The 15,729-nt window shown below is 43.6% G+C and overlaps 1 protein-coding gene across 6 annotated transcripts in view; it reads right to left on the reverse strand.

The window, feature by feature from the left end:
• Dgki (diacylglycerol kinase iota) overlaps window positions 1–15,729 on the reverse strand; it is a 455,950-nt gene that overhangs the window by 216,668 nt on the left and 223,553 nt on the right. For 2 of the 6 annotated variants that reach the window (XM_085683753.2, XM_085683758.2), the window contains exons 9-12: window positions 11,316–11,438; window positions 10,982–11,056; window positions 9,967–10,065; window positions 1,615–1,697 (exon numbers count right to left, since the gene is read on the reverse strand). In XM_085683753.2, the coding sequence (XP_085539879.1) occupies window positions 1,615–1,697; window positions 9,967–10,065; window positions 10,982–11,056; window positions 11,316–11,438 (380 nt within the window). The remainder of the gene's footprint in view (window positions 1–1,614; window positions 1,698–9,966; window positions 10,066–10,981; window positions 11,057–11,315; window positions 11,439–15,729) is intronic. The other 4 variants (XM_085683757.2, XM_085683755.2, XM_085683756.2 and 1 more) reach the window with 3 other exon arrangements.

Consider the following 15,729-nt stretch of genomic DNA (forward strand, 5'->3'; position numbering starts at 1 on the left):
TCCTGCCAACCCACATGATCTTCCTCCCCAGTTTTTTACTGCCTTTCTTCTTTTCACTTCCTATTATTCTTCCTTCTCCTTTCTCAGAAAAAGCCCCAATTAGTTGATAATCAGTAGTCTTTATGTATTTCCTCCTTATTGAATTTTGATTAGCTTTTCTTGAGTCTTTTTATCTTTTGAATCCTCTCTTTATCCTAGACACTTTCAAGAAGATGGAGCAGGCTCGCTGCTGTCGTCACTACCTGAGCCACCCGCCCACTCAGCCTTTCCTCCCTGCCAGCCCAACGTGGGGGACATCAGTGGGCTTGCCTTTACTTTGAATGTGCCCGCTTGGGGTCAGATCATTTATCTTTCTGATTGCAATCTCAACACAGTCATTAGGCCTTGCGGAGCCTCCTGCTGAAGGCAGGTGTGGACAGCTCTGCTCTGGGAAACACCATCTACTCATATACAATAGTGTGGGTTTTCCTGGAAAGATTCCTTGTTCTGCTCTGACCCTTATGCAACATCTACGTAAGGTACAGTTTAAGTGATTAAAAAAAAACCTTAATAAATATAAAATCCAAATGACCGCAAGCCAGAGGGGCAGATTTTTACTTTAAAGTCAGGAAGCAGTTCTTTAACAAACATGAAAGTCAAGAAGTCTTATGAGACCTTGGTGGTGAAGAATGTACAGAGTAATGGAACGGTAGAAAGGTGTTCCGTAATACTTGTTTCCTTACAAATTTAGAATATTTAATTTCCCCATTTTGTGTAGGAATAATATGTTCCAGAAACCATCCGTATTGACAGCTCTTTTTCTCTGCCATCACTATTTATAAGAGTAGGCACCATCTCCTGTCGCCACAACTATCGTAGTAATGTAACAGGTCTAGGACAGGGAAGCAAATGGCATCAGCAATGTCGCCATACTGGGTCATGTACCCTTAGACCTAATTTTCAACACTTCTAACTAAACACATAAATATAGAAAGGGAAGAGAAATTAAAATGCCTGTCTCACTGCACTGAGGCATTCAAAGCTACATCTGGTTAATCTCAATACTTCCTATCCCTCCATCCCCCACTCCATTCATCCATCCATCCATCCATCCATTTATGCATCCATCTTTCCTTCTCCTCTCTCTTCTTTCTTCTCCTCTCTCCATTACCCCCACAGACACATTCTGGATGCATTCACCCACACACAATCTTTCCAGATCAAATGTTTATTCTTAACATACGTTGACCCCTTGGTTATAAACTTAGATTTCTGTTGAAACGCATCTCCAAAACAGACATGGATAAACAGAAGGGCAAGGAGCCCTTCCTTGTTCCCTGACTTGCTGAGAAAAAGTTTTAGCCCTACATACACAAGCAGCAAGCAGAGGAGAAGCAAGCACTAACCCAACAATTACTCAGACAGCGGTTTGATGGAAATAAATGCAGTGACGGTGGGTGGGTGGGGCATTAGAAAATTTCAAGCAAAGCAAAATACAGGCCAGAAAGTTGCTAAGAGGTGAACAGAAAAACTTCAGCAGATCCTAAGATAATAAATAACCTTGACCCCCAATCCTACTGTCCTCATTTGCCCCAAATTCAGAAGGTCCATGGTGGGGAGGGATTCCAAACTTACGCATCTTTTGGCCCTTCCTGAGAAAGATCGAAGACTTGCCGTGGATTCAGGTACCACATGAACATCTGTAGGACTTTGGTTCCCTATAAAGGAATGAACAAATAAGTAAATACATACATACACATATGCATACACACATACATACAAACATAACATAACATACATAAGAAACAAAGCTTCCCAAACTAGAAAATTAAACCCAATCATTCTCTCTTAAGGGCTCTGGAGATACAGCACAGGGCTTATTATACATACCGTTCCTGCAGAGGTCCTCCATTCCATTCCTAGAACTCACTAGGCAGCTCACAATCACACATAACTCACTCAAGCCCCTCAAAGAGGATCTGGTGCCTGTGGCCTTGGCATGCGCGAGCATGTGTGTGCATGCGCACACACACACACACACACACGAAAGCTAAGCAAATCCTTGAAATAACAGAACAGTAGTTAAAGTCATGGGCTTTGACAGTAGATACACACAGGGCGTAGGTCCAGGTGAGATGCTTGTTCCATGTGGATAATTTCACTTCATCATATGCTCTCTTTAACATGGAGTGGAGAGTGCCCACTTCTACAAGGTTTGATTGCAGTAACATGTGATATGGGCTTAATGATCAGTATTAAGAGTTTGGTGTCACAATGTAATGGCAAAAGCCCATACGGGAAAGCAGCTAGCCTGTGTCATTTAACAGAAGAAATGAAAGTGTAATATTTCACAAAAACATTTTATGTTATGACCCAGGCCCATAATTTTAGTATTTAAGATATCATTTAATGAAGACAAGGATTATGAATTCAAATCCAGTTTGGATTACACAGTAACAGCCTGTATCAAAAAATAAAAAATATATGTATAATATATATTACTAACTTATATATATATATATATGCTTTCATTTATTCTTTATCTTCACAGAGAAAAATTATTTTAATAAATTCATAACTAGTCAATATTACCCTTAATTCATATTATATGTGGACAACAGTAATCTGAACATTAAAGTTTAATGTTAAATGATGTGGGCTGTCATTATTAATCAACTAATACTGTCATAACCTATTTTGACTCTTTCTGAGCTACATGTGTCTGTCAGCTCCTCCTAACTCTTCTCAGTCCTCTGGGTTTAAGAAACCATGATATTCACAGAGGCGACCACTGGGGACAGACCAAAGGTAGCGTGGATGTGCACCGAAGGAAAGAAAGAAACAAATGATCTCTTTTGAATTAACCGGTATCAACAGAGCTTTAAAACTGAGCAGAATAGCTCACTCTTACCAATCACAGCAATAGTATTTGCTTGAGCCGGTGGGACGAGAGCTAAGGATCTGCTCTGTGTGCCCGGAGCGCCCAGAATCCGGCACAGGTGCACAGGTGCAGTATGCAGATGAGAAGGGAGGCTTCCCATCCCGGGTGATTAGGGAGTCGCCGACTCACTGACGGCTCTGCATCTAGCACAGCGGGTGGCACAAGAGAGACCTGGGCACAGCTGCTCCCTTTCTTCTCTGCCCTTTGTTAATCTATTTGTTCGATTACACTAGCTGGCAAGGGGTCACCCTGTGGTTCCCAATTATCTCACGAAGGTGTCAGTCTGCACGGGAGTCAATGCAGCCCCTTTGTTCCTGTTATCTTAAAGTCCCGCGCTCTTACAGGCTTACTGTAGTTTTGGGAATAACATTCCACTCTTAACTATCAGAACACCTCCTTCAGCCTCACCAAATGATATAGATTTTGTTCCCTATCAAACACAAACATGGATTTGGGGACATCACACCAGCAACATGGACCCCAATTTCTTTCTTTCCATGCGAGACCTGCTACCAAGTACACTCAAGGTTATTTCGATCACATTGTATGTTAAGTAGGTAACATAAGCATCTCTTTAATGACCAACTAATTTTCAGAACACATCCCACTAACTGGATAGGGAGTCAATTTTTCTGGTTTTGATTCCTAAGGCGGCATGAGTGGCTGATGTTAATAATGCCTTCGCACCTCTGCTACGGTGGAGTGCATGTCTCAATTTCAGCTGCTTCCGTTATGCACACAATGTGAGATAATTAACGGCTTTCAAGAAAGGAAAATACAAAGCACAGGGAAGTTATTTTGCTTAACCTAAAATTTCTATAAAAGAACTGATTGGCTGCACGGTTTCACTTTTGCTCATTTTAAATCTATGTTCACTGGAACACCTAATTATCTCAATGTATCTATCCTTCAAGAGAGGAAAGCCTACAAAGCCTGGCAAGTTGTTCCTCCTATGCCCCAGAGAGTCTATTCTCAGATCCGTCTACTGGACCAGCATCCCTGGACTTGGCAGGAGTAACCCACGCAACAGTGTTTGGCTACCTCCAGGCATGAATAGACTTGGCTTCTGTTAAAGAATCATTTTGGGTAGGACAATAGACAAAGTACTTTCTATGAAAGGGTGAAGAAGTCACATTAAAAAGCCAGGCACACACTTAGATCACAACACCAGAGAGGTGGACAGGCATAGTCCAGGAGCTTGTTGGTCAACCAGCCCAGCCAAATCAGGGAGCTCCAAGTTCAGTGAGAGGCCCGGCCACCAAAGAGAGACAAAGAAAAGTGACTGAGAACCACACCAGGCTTGGACTCTCTCTCTCTCTCTCTCTCTCTCTCTCTCTCTCTCTCTCTCTCTCTCTCACACACACACACACACACACACACACACACTTATTTCCAAAATATGGCATAAAGAGAAATGACAAGAATTTAAATGAAATCACTTCTTTAAAGCAATCCTAGTGAGTGGGGCACAAAAGCTGGATGCTCATAAAAGTTAGACACACCCACATTTAAATGAGAACCACTGGCTGCCTCTAGCACTAGGGTAAGCTGTTTTCACAGAGGCAGTTTATTAAATGGAACCGAATGGTCACACAAAAGGGATTCGCTGAAAAGGGTAATGTGCGTCTTTCTCGGTGTTGAGATGGCATCTACTCAGTCATTTACACAACTGTCACTAGCAAGTCCAGAAGTCCAGGCACATGACAGCCCTTACATGCCTCGTGACAAATGCCAAGGCCTGCAACTTGTATGCAGGAGTGTGGGTTTTTTCAGTGGAAGAGGAGCAGTGCTCGTGAATTCCAGGTATAACAACTTGCTGAGCGCTGAACTCTGCAGCTATCATGTGACTAGGGTACTTCTAGGAGGGGGCTGAAGAAAGTTACCCTTCCCCTTTCAGCTGGAGGGAAATGCAGCTTCTTGGAAAGCAGGTGGGTTACTACAGATCTCAATAAGATCCATCCACAGTCCCACCACCCACTCTTGGGTGTGTGGTAGCTTTAGGTGGGAGAAGGGAGAGATGGATCAGACAGGAATCCCCTGGCTGCACAAGGAAGTTCTATGCGATATTCATCAGGCAAAATCTGATCATGATGGAGAAGCCATTCAGAACAACCCGGTCCGCAGCACACAGCTCTGCATCACAGTGCTGCAGCAGCATCCTATGACGTCACTAAGTCCCGGTTCACATCATGCAGGCATGATGAAGATAATCAAGAGAGAGACACCCGACCGGACAATAGTCAAGCTGGAGGAAAAGGAACAGTGGGAAGAAGAACTTAAGAATAACGATTTCCGGGGCTGGAGAGATGGCTCAGTGGTTAAGAGCACTGCCTGCTCATCTAAAGGTCCTGAGTTCAATTCCCAGCAACCACATGGTGGCTCACAATCATCTGTAATGGGATCTGGTGCCCTCTTCTGGCCTGCAGACCTGTATATAGGCAGAATATGTTATACACAATAAATAAAATAAACCTTAAAAAAAACAGAATTTTATTTAAAAAAAAAAAAAAAAGAAGAACAATTTCCAGTACACACAATCCCAAGGAAGTCGCCACTCAATCAGCAACTGTGGATTTAGCCTCTGTTCTGTGTTTGGGTTTATGCTCAAGAGCACAGAGTCTACTGGAAGGAAATCAACACTAAACATATGAATTCACTGAAGTCGTTAAATGCTGTGACAGAGATGTCCAGTGAGAAGCACAGCCACCCAGGGGAGACAATGTCTAAATGTGAGTTTAGATCAGATGAAAGTATCCTAAGTGTGCCACGTGAGTGTGATCGTGAAAGACAAGTAGAGTGTCTCCATAGGAGCAGAGGAAGGGTGACAGTCCCAAAGGAAGTCATCAGAGGTGTAAACAAGCAAGATGTGCCACGGAAAACTACATCTGGTGGTCTTAGGAGGCAAGAGGCAGGAAGCGGTGCAAGATGAAACAGCTGGAGGAAGCTGTAGACTAAGCCCTGTGTGTTGAAATGTCTGGACTTCTCTTTGTAGGAAACGGTTCCTGAGATGCTTTACCAAGGAAAGTCGGGCTGGCATCCTGATACATCACCACTGCAGCTACCGACAGGTAAGCTGTAGGCCATCAAAGGAACCAGATGGCTTGGTTTGTGTCTTGGTTTCCCACTGCTCACGCTCCCAACAATTGTGCAACATAGAAAAGGGGACATTAAACAGATTCGCAATTCCGTTATTTTAATCTCATCTGTTGAGATTGCTCTGGTGGTCTTGAGACTGGATTTTGACATGTCCCCTCATCTACTTACTGTCTCTCGGCCCTCTCTCCAAACCCATCTGTCCCATAGAAGCCTGAATTTGTAGAAAGCAATAAAGTTTTATTTAGCTCCAGATCGCAATTTTTCCAGCACTTCAAAAATCTAACTACTTCACTGAGACCATGCATCCAAGTATCTTGGAGACAGTTAATAGAGTCCGATTTCTCATTTGAAGCCAGTTTCTTTACCTGTCCCCTCATGTCCATATTGGTATGAATGACTCCTGACTTAGGAGAGGGTAGCTTTGCTGGGGGAACACTGGTTCAGAGCGAGTGGTACGAATTTAGCCAGCATGAATCTGTCCATCAGCAGCTACTCCCCCACCCCCCCCCACAGCCTCCTGTTTCATCAGAGGCCGAGAGCTCTGGTCCAGGAATCAGGTTTCCACCACACATTTGACCTGGAACTCCACACTGGCCAGTGTGAGCAGAGTCTCAGTACCTCCACTCTCAGTACTACGGAGATCTGTTCCAGTGGTTAACATCTGTGCCCCTGTGCACGCATATGAAATAACAGGAAAAGAGACACCGAGCTCCCCACACAGAGGAGGGGACTGTGTTGGAGTAAATACGTCTCCTGCCCCCAGTCTCCCTCCCACAGGGAGAGTAAATCAAAGCTGATGTTTTAGTCCTTGAACCCAGTTTCTGACCCCTCAAATATTTTTGGTACCAACAGTACAACCAGTGTCCAAACCTTTACAAAACACCGGTGTCGTGTGTACCCTGAGGGTGCTGGAAAACTAGGGCTAAGTATTGTGATGCTGAAAAGGAAGGGTGAGAAACGATGTGTAGTTTAACAGAAACAGTCCTGGTGCGTGCTTATCATAATATAATCCTTCAAATGTAAGTCCTAATACTATGCTTCAAAACATTGCGTTACTTTTTTTTTTCTTTCATGCCTAAGGACGTATGGGGAGGAACAGTTCTTTTGTCAAGCCACTAGATGGCGATATCATCCAGTTGTTTACTTAAGGCTAATGCAAGCTAAAAAAGTTTGGGAGCCAACACTTCAGAGAGGAAATGAGTCAAAAATGCTCTTTACCTAAAATCAGATGAATAAAATAGGGAATTATTAATTGGTAAACTGAAAAAAATCCAGAATATTCCTACCCCCCACCCCACTTATTGCAACAGGAAGCCCTGGCCGGACCATGAGCTCTGTCCCCAAAGGCAGAGGCAGAGGCAGCATCTGGAACATGTGGAAAGTGAGGAAAGTCAGGGCCACCCTGATGTACTGAGATGGCATCTGAACCTTAGCAGGCTCCCAAGCCAGTTTCTACACACCAAATTTCACCACGTCACCTTTCTGCTCATAAACCAAAAGATTTTAAGCCCAGCTTCCATGGCACAAAGCCACGTTTTAAAGCATTTTCCACGGGCTGGTTCTCGTCTCTCCGGCACCACAGTTCCTGGAGCCTTTTCTGCAAGCCCCGCCCACCACAGTGTCACGGCAGCACAGGATTCCCACTGGGCATCGGCTGCGTTATTTGTATTTCTCACTATACAATCATTTGCTTGCTACACACCGTGCCCTAGAAACCCAGGATTCAAAGATGTGGCCCCTTAGCATGCTGGCGCCTACGCTCCCAGAGGACACACCCCAGGAGAACACTACTGATGGTCCTTGATGGACAGGTGCATCCCAGGGTCTTAGAACACCGCCAAGCAGGTGCCTGATTTTGACAACTGGTTTAGCCAGGCACTGGTGAGCCTTGAAGGATGAACAAAAATTTTTCCGTGGTGGAAAAGGGGGTTCTCCTCCCGTATTGCCTCCTCTGTGTAACTTCATAGCACCCCTCTTCCAGTTCAGCCCCTTCCAAGACAGTATTTCTTTCTCATGCCAAAGTCACTGTTTCCCTCTGGAAATCCTCTGGCAATCTGGTGCTCTCAGTTTGGAACACACAACAAAGGTCACCTGACTTATTTCCCCCCAATAGCCTCTTCTGTGTCCTTAACATAAAAGATGTCCTCCAAAATCAGTTAAGCCTCTTTAGTGTGTTAGTCCTTAATGAACTGGGAGCATCGATGGATAATATACAAAGTCTCCATCATTATTAATTTGCAGACTGGAACCGGAAAAGGGTTAGATCTTAACTAGTCTGTCAGTCTCACAAAGGCAGGCAAAAGCAAAAACATCTGAGTGTCCAATGCGGGGCGTCTCTTAGCATGATTCATGAATTCACTTCAGGGCTGGGAATACAGCTCAGTCGGCAGAGTTCTTGCCTAGTATACATGCATTCTTGGGTTCTATCCCCAGCAGCATTGCAGGAACCAGGCATGGTGGCATATGCTGTAATGTCAGGACTCAGGAGGTGGAGGGAGAGATCAGGAAGTTCAAGGTCATTCTGGACCCCACAGAGCGCCCAAAGCCAGCTTGGGTTACTTGAGATCCTATCTCAAAAGAATATGCTTTCTGTGGGAAGTCCCTTGACAAAATAGAGCTGATGCTAACTAGCCTGTAGGTCTCAGGACACCCAAACTAGGAAACTAATTGCATCTACTTTGCTCCACTTCTTGATTCTCAACTGCATCATTCATCCTTGTTAGGGTAAAGGATGTCAGCCCCTAAGTGGGCGTGTTTCAGGGCAAACTGAACAACAGACCTAAGGAACCCAGCACCTGGTCCTTTTCTACTGATCTCTGTAGTGCCATATCATTGGAATGGGAAGGACATCATCACTAACAGACACGAAACGGCTACAGAGAATAAGTTGTTTCTTTTGATACATCTGTTCTCCATAGGACTGTGATAGATTGTTAATATTGCTGGTGACTGGGAATCTTGAAGAAGGAAGAGATGGGAGTTACTTTTAAATCATAGGCTCTCAAGTCTCGCTGCAGTCTTATCATCCATGATCTTAGCAATGATGACATCATTTGGAGGAGTCAATCAAAACTCTGATGACATCTTTCCTTATTTGGGCAACTAAAGAGTCTCAAATCTCTGTTTGTTGATGGTGAACCTTCAGAAAGTCTTGTCTTAAAGTATAAAGTGTACACTTACTGGTCAGAAAAAAAAATGTATTTTCACATCCAGATTCCCAGGAAAATAACAGAAACTCAAAGCCCACAGAAGAGTCTTAAGAAGAAGTCCCAGGGAGCAGGAAGAAAAATGAATGAAAAAAAAAGATAAAGGACTGCATTACAGAGAAAACCTTGTTTTTACAGAGCAAGGTTGCCGTAGGAATGCCATTACCTTCTGTAAGGATGTCTTTGTATTCTTAAATGGGGTCAATCTTAAGCTAGTCCAAAAGGAGTGGGCAGAGAGCAGAAGGAATAATGAAGTCTTTAGAAACTGATTATTTCTCTGGCCTTTAGGTATTTGTTTACAATGGTTGTGACCAATGACCTCTGGTTATTCCTTCCACTGAGGACAGGGACACGGGAGTCCTATTAAATTATAATAGGAAGAAATAAAGACAAGTTGGCAAATGTATTGCTAATCATGAAACCTTAAGAAATACACACATAAGGAACACTCAGTCCTTCCACTTGCTCTTCTCTTCCCCAGGGTGGCCACACTGAACATGAATAAACCCTTGTTTGCTTTACCCTGAAACCTATTAACTAGAAGAAACTCTGAAAGGATTCTTCTGGAATATCTGTAAGGGAAACGTCAGTCTGGTCTGGCCGTAGATGGAAGGATGGCAGGCTTCTCAGGGTTTTGAACCCGGCCCTGGCACACGCCAGCTGCTGTGCTATTCTACTTCATCCTGGAGACTGTGTCTTTGACGTGTCAATCATTCAAAGCTAAGCTCCCGAGAAATGACTTACCTGGTTGCCCCCACTCTTTGGGTTCACAAACACAAGCAAAGGCTTCATGAGAGGAGAGGAGATAGGCTTGATCACAAAAGGGCGACCTTTGTTTTCCTGCTGGAAGAGGCAGACAGCACTGTGAGGATAAAGGCCCAAGGCTTGGAAGCAATCAAGGGAAGAGAGAACGCCATGCAACCCTAGGATCCCGAGTCTTATCCCATAAAGCCGAACCTTCACAGCAGTGTGTGCATGTCACCCGGAAGAAAGCACCTCCCGCCATTATTTATTCCAGGAGACTGAGCTAGGCTTTGAATTTTACTCTGCATCCTCTAAGAGCTCTGGAAGTGCCAGGGTCTCATCATCATCTTCACCATCACCGTTGTTTGGGGGAAGACATTCCAAGCAGGGGCAGACGCTCTGACTCTGATATGGCAGGTCAGATTTGCCTAACTGATGGATAGGTTGGCGGATTTCGAGCAGGAGGGATTCCAATGTACGTAGACGGGACTAAAGGGCAAAAGGCGTGTAGAAGGCAACAACCTCAAGAACACGTGTGGGCCAGCTCCTCAGGGCTAAGCAGCCTCTGCAGACTTACATCTCTCTGAAAGACTTACTGTTATTCCTTTTGATCTCTGGTCCCTTTAAGGGGCAAGCCACTCCCACTCCTAGCCACTTCTGACCTCCTGACGCCATTTTTTTTTTCCTTTTCTGTTCCCTCTCTTGGCCTGTGCACACGTGTTTTTGTCTTTCTCTCCCTTTTTCCTATTCTGTCTTTCTTTCTCTTTTTAAATAATAAATGTTCAGCTTTATGTTCAGCCTTATATCTATTTACTATGTCCTGTAAGCCTTTTATCCACCGACTCCACCCGCCCGTTTGGGTGACTCTCCCTGCCGCATGGCAGCACCAGCCTGTCCGTGATGAGCCACCGCTCTGCCGCTCGCCGAGGGGACTCTGCACCGCTCTAGCCGTCTCTGCCTGGACTAGCGACTACGGTCACGTTAGCACATTATATTTTTAAGGAATAAAACTTACCTCAGTTCCTCTTTTACTGGCTTTCCTTTTAAAGCTCGTTCTTTTCTTCTTCCGACTGGAAGCCTTCAGGGAGTTCTGCGGGAGAGAAGGCGGCAGGCTAAACTCGGAGGCAGGCGGCCCCCGCATCTCCATGCAGAACCATGTAGGAGAGGACAGCAGCGCATGCTGTTGACGGCATGCTTCTCATGCTTTCACACTTCCAAGCCACTGCTCATGGGTAAGCCACAGACAGAAACCAGTGCTCCGGGGTGAGCAACCGACTCCCCGCCGCAGGGGGCAGGGAGCTGGAGCCGCGGGGGGCTCGTATGGACTCACATAACAACACATGGTATACCTGCCAACCCTCCCAGTACAAATGGAAGAATCCCAAATTCTCTGAGGGGCTCCAGTCTCCCGCCCAACCAGGTCCGTCTCCCGCCCAACCAAGTTCAAGTTCATCTCCTGGTATGGAGATCACCTATGTGGAAATGTAAAAAAGGAGGCCATTTTTTATGCTTTTTCTTTTTCTTTTTGCCTTTTTTTTTCATTTTCCTTCTTTGTTTTCTTTTTATGATCTGCTTTAGCAATAGTTGTAAAATAATTAAAATAAGACTTGATCCCAGTAGAACTTCACAATCCAACTGTCTTATCAATTCTGATACATAATATTTTAAATGCTGGGAAGAAACCTTATCATGATATAATAGTGGAATAGTGAGCATTACTCGTTCTCTCTCTGTCTCAACATCCATTAATGTAAATTTCTTCTCTCCACTAAGTAGCTTTGAATATTTCAATGGAAGCAAATCAAAGCTGCTGACATACAGTGACCCTTAATTTTACTTTCTCTTTCTAGAGATTTTATGAGCCACAATCCATGATTACTTTAGCTAACCATTTTCTGTAAATACTTGGAGGAGGAACTCTTACAGGACAATCACACTTACTGGTTGAAGACCAAACATAAATCAGATTTAACTAGTGGACTCAATATCAATTAGACTGCATCTTCACAAAGGTAAGAGAGTACTGACCATATAATAGATGTTTGATCAAGTGTTGAGAGCCTGAAATGCAGAATTCTTAACTTAGAAGTTGACATTAGAATACACACTTACATTATTTGAGCAGTTAATAGTTTTCAAACTAGCTTGGAGAAATTTAAATAGCTAATCTGCAAGTATTTTCTTCTTAGAGCATTCAAAACTAAACATTAGTCTACAACACACACATTAATGCATCACATTCAACAGGAGTCAAATGAGCTAGTGTTTAGTTCACATTTGTTTAGATAAAGAAGAAAGAAAAAAAGTAGGAAAGGAAGGAAAGTAGAAAGGAAGGAAGGTAGAAAGGAAGGAAGGAGAAGAAAGAAGAAGAAAGAAAGAAAGGAAAGGAAGGAAGGAAGGAAGGAAGGAAGGAAGGAAGGAAGGAAGGAAGGAAGGAAGGAAGGAAAGAAAAAGAAAGCCCATGATCACCAAGGCTGAGGAAATTTTTGAAGAACCACTATGTAACTCCAGGTATTCTTCTTCCACCAAAGGAAAATGCCTTCAGAACCTCAGAGACTCTCCAGAAAAGAGATTCAAGAAACTAGATGTTCCCAATTCTGGAGCTTCCTCACTATTCATTGTTGACTAGACTCCCCCTGCAAACAGATCTGGCTCTAAATTCCTCAGCTAGAGGCACCTTTTATCACATTCTTGTCTCCTTTTCCTTTTAAAGGCTGATGCCATATTTCGATGAATTTCGGTTTATGTAGAAGGAATAAACTGGAGCCTGGAAAAGTGGAGGCTGCGGAAGAAGCTTCTACTGGGTGTCATCAAATGATGCTCCAAGCCCTCCTCAACCAGCATCACTTGCTAGCCCTGCTCGGACAGTTTGTAAAGGATGTCCGGCCCCAGATCCTGTGCAACCCTACTAATCTCCTTGAAGTGAAGCTGAAGCAAAGACGAAAAGCATCCCAAGTGATACTATCATGTACGATGCTGAAAATGTGGCTTTGAAGCTGAAGCGTGTCATTAAAGAGACCCCAGCAAAGTAGATTTCCAGGAGGACCATGTGCCTGATGGATTGGCTATGAATTTAGTGGCGGCTCCCTGTGATGAGATGCATGCACTTTACCGAGTCAGGCAAAGATTTGAAACAACAGACTCTTAGTTTCAGCATGAAAGGACAACACCTACCTCCTAGGACAGTTGGAAAGTTTAAACAAGAAATGGTATGTGTGAAGCCGTTAGTTTGGAATCCATTCCATGATATGCATCTCCTCACATCTGTTAGCCTCACTACCCGGAACCAATTCTTAGTGCACAACCACACCCCATTCATAGCCATATGACCAATATTATTCACTAAGCCTCTTCTGGTTTGCACAATCGTGCCTAGGTTATGATGGCTTGTCTCCCCCAACTGCTTTGGTGTGTTAACTCACTTCCTGCCTAGACCAAACAAAATGCAAATACCAGTCACTTGCAGGAACACACTAAGGGCCTCAACAATTAAATTCCAAGATGCAGTTCTACTGCAGCAGGCAAAGATCTCACACAACTTTCTTAAGCTTTTCATAAAGTTTATAGCACTTGGGGTGATTCTGATGGTCAAGCACATCTAGAAAACACGGAACTAGAAATGAGGGGAAAAAATCTGAAAACGGAGCAAGCAAACAACTCAAGTCTAGTAAGAAGTAGACAGACAAAATGTCTTTCAACATAGATGTAGCAAGTGCCTCCGAGACCAATGCATCTGAGGCTTTCTTTAGAAAACAAGTGTAGTGATTGACTTACAGCACCCGCAAGTGTCTGTGTGAGATCTGAGGGTGCTTATAGCATCAAGAATGGTCAAACAGCAATAGCAAGAACTCTGGAATTTCCCAGCACACCTCACTCTTCCCGGGGCTCCCTTCTGCTTGAGTACAAATGTCCAACATCTCTTCACTTACAAGGTAGAAACATCTTGGAAGAAACGGGAAGAAACTAGGAAGGCAGATTTGGAATGTACCACCGCCATGACAAGCTAAAATACCTATTCGTGCTAATCTATAGCAAAGCTTTCCCTGTCTGGGTTAGTACTGGGGAATTCAACAAAGTAGCCTGCTTTGCGAGAATACAGAGGCAATGTCCGAAACTTATTGTACGACGAAAGAGTCAAACATTTCACACTTCTCTGACATTTTAAAACAAAGCCTGCCTGTTCTAGCCAGGGCAACTAACTCAGTGGTCTAAGTGATTCCCTTACAAGATCAACACACCTCAAACTGGTTTTTGTGGCCTTTTAATCTCAACAGTAGTTGCCTTCTAGGCATTTTATACCTATCCTCCGGTGAAAGGCATCAGAGAAGATAAAGGCCCTTTGTCTTCTCGAACCCTGTGTCAGAATGCTCTCACCTTGCCACGGAAGTGAGCCTATCAACTAGACTGTTATCAGAGTTACGACTCCTTCCTGAGCAGTTAAGACCTCCTTATGGAGGAATCATTTAGCTGTAAATGAAACTTTAGCTTTTAATGCCCTTGAGGGATTTTTTCCAGGTTATGGGGTCATAAATAATTGCTTATATTAAAAGACCTATAAGGGATATAGCACTTCATTATACAAAGGGCGTGTCTCCCACAAACACCAGACGACATTCTGACAGGTCACAGAAGGAAAACAAAAGTCAGAGCTTTGGTTATTTAACAGATGCTCACCTTCTGCTCCGGGTGCCCCACTGGGATAAAGGTGGCTCTAACAACAGCAAATAACAAAGAAAACTCGTCCCCAAAGTTGAGGAGCAGGTCTCAAGAGCTCCAAGTAACTTCAAATCATGTGTGCTGGTTGCTCTTCACAGTCCACCCAAGGAAATAGTTTAAGCAATTCTGAGGGATTGCGTTAGTCACTAAAGAAAGCCTGTTATTCCATTTCATGGTACTCCAGCAATGAAAGCTCATCCCATCATAAGAAGACAGTAAGGAAGGAAAACTAGCAAGAAAGAGAAAACCTCATCGGGAATAGAGAGGTTGACACAGCACGGTCTGCAAACAGGACATTAGAAACGATGTAGCAGCTATCAGTAAGGGTATGAACCAACTGGGAAATGTTTGCTGAGTGGGAACAGTTTAAAATGACTTAGGACTATGTGCACGACTAGAGACATCTACCCAAGAGCCATTTTTTTTTTAACTAAGCAAGTTCTAAAGAATTCTTTATAGCATGGCATCACTCAATAACAACCCCCAGCCTTGGGCACAGTTCTCTATCTATCCTAATGGTGCATTTCGACACATGTAAACCAGGAGAGAAATTATGTCTTTGTGATGGAAAAGCTAGGAGAGATATCTACAATTTTGTATGTTAGTAAAAGGAGCCATTTTTTTTATTTGCAGCTTCTTTTGTAGAGGAATAATATGTGTATATTACTCATTATGCACTAAAAATTAAACTACAAGACTAAGTACAATCCTCCCTTCAAAGACTACAGTGTCCCAACTCAATCCTATAAGCTTATGCTCCCTAGGAGAGATAGAAATGTATCTCAAATGTAATTTGTAGGTTCTGGGAGAGGAAGGCCAGCTTGCAGAAAGAGCTGGATGTTGCTCAGGTCTGATAGTGGACAGATTCTTGATACATGTAGACTTTATTAGAAGCAGTGGGCTTCCTTACAGAGAAGAAGTGATAGGGCAAGAATGGTGTTTTAGAAGGGGGACCCAGCCAAAGTATGTAGGAAAACAACCAGTAAAGAAAACCCTGCCAAGTAGGATAGTGTTGTTAGCACGGTTCCATTACTATAGTCAGAAGTA

This window comes from Myodes glareolus, chromosome 25 (genome assembly GCF_982192425.1).
Source record: "Myodes glareolus chromosome 25, mMyoGla1.1, whole genome shotgun sequence".
NCBI classification, from domain to species: domain Eukaryota; kingdom Metazoa; phylum Chordata; class Mammalia; order Rodentia; family Cricetidae; genus Myodes; species Myodes glareolus.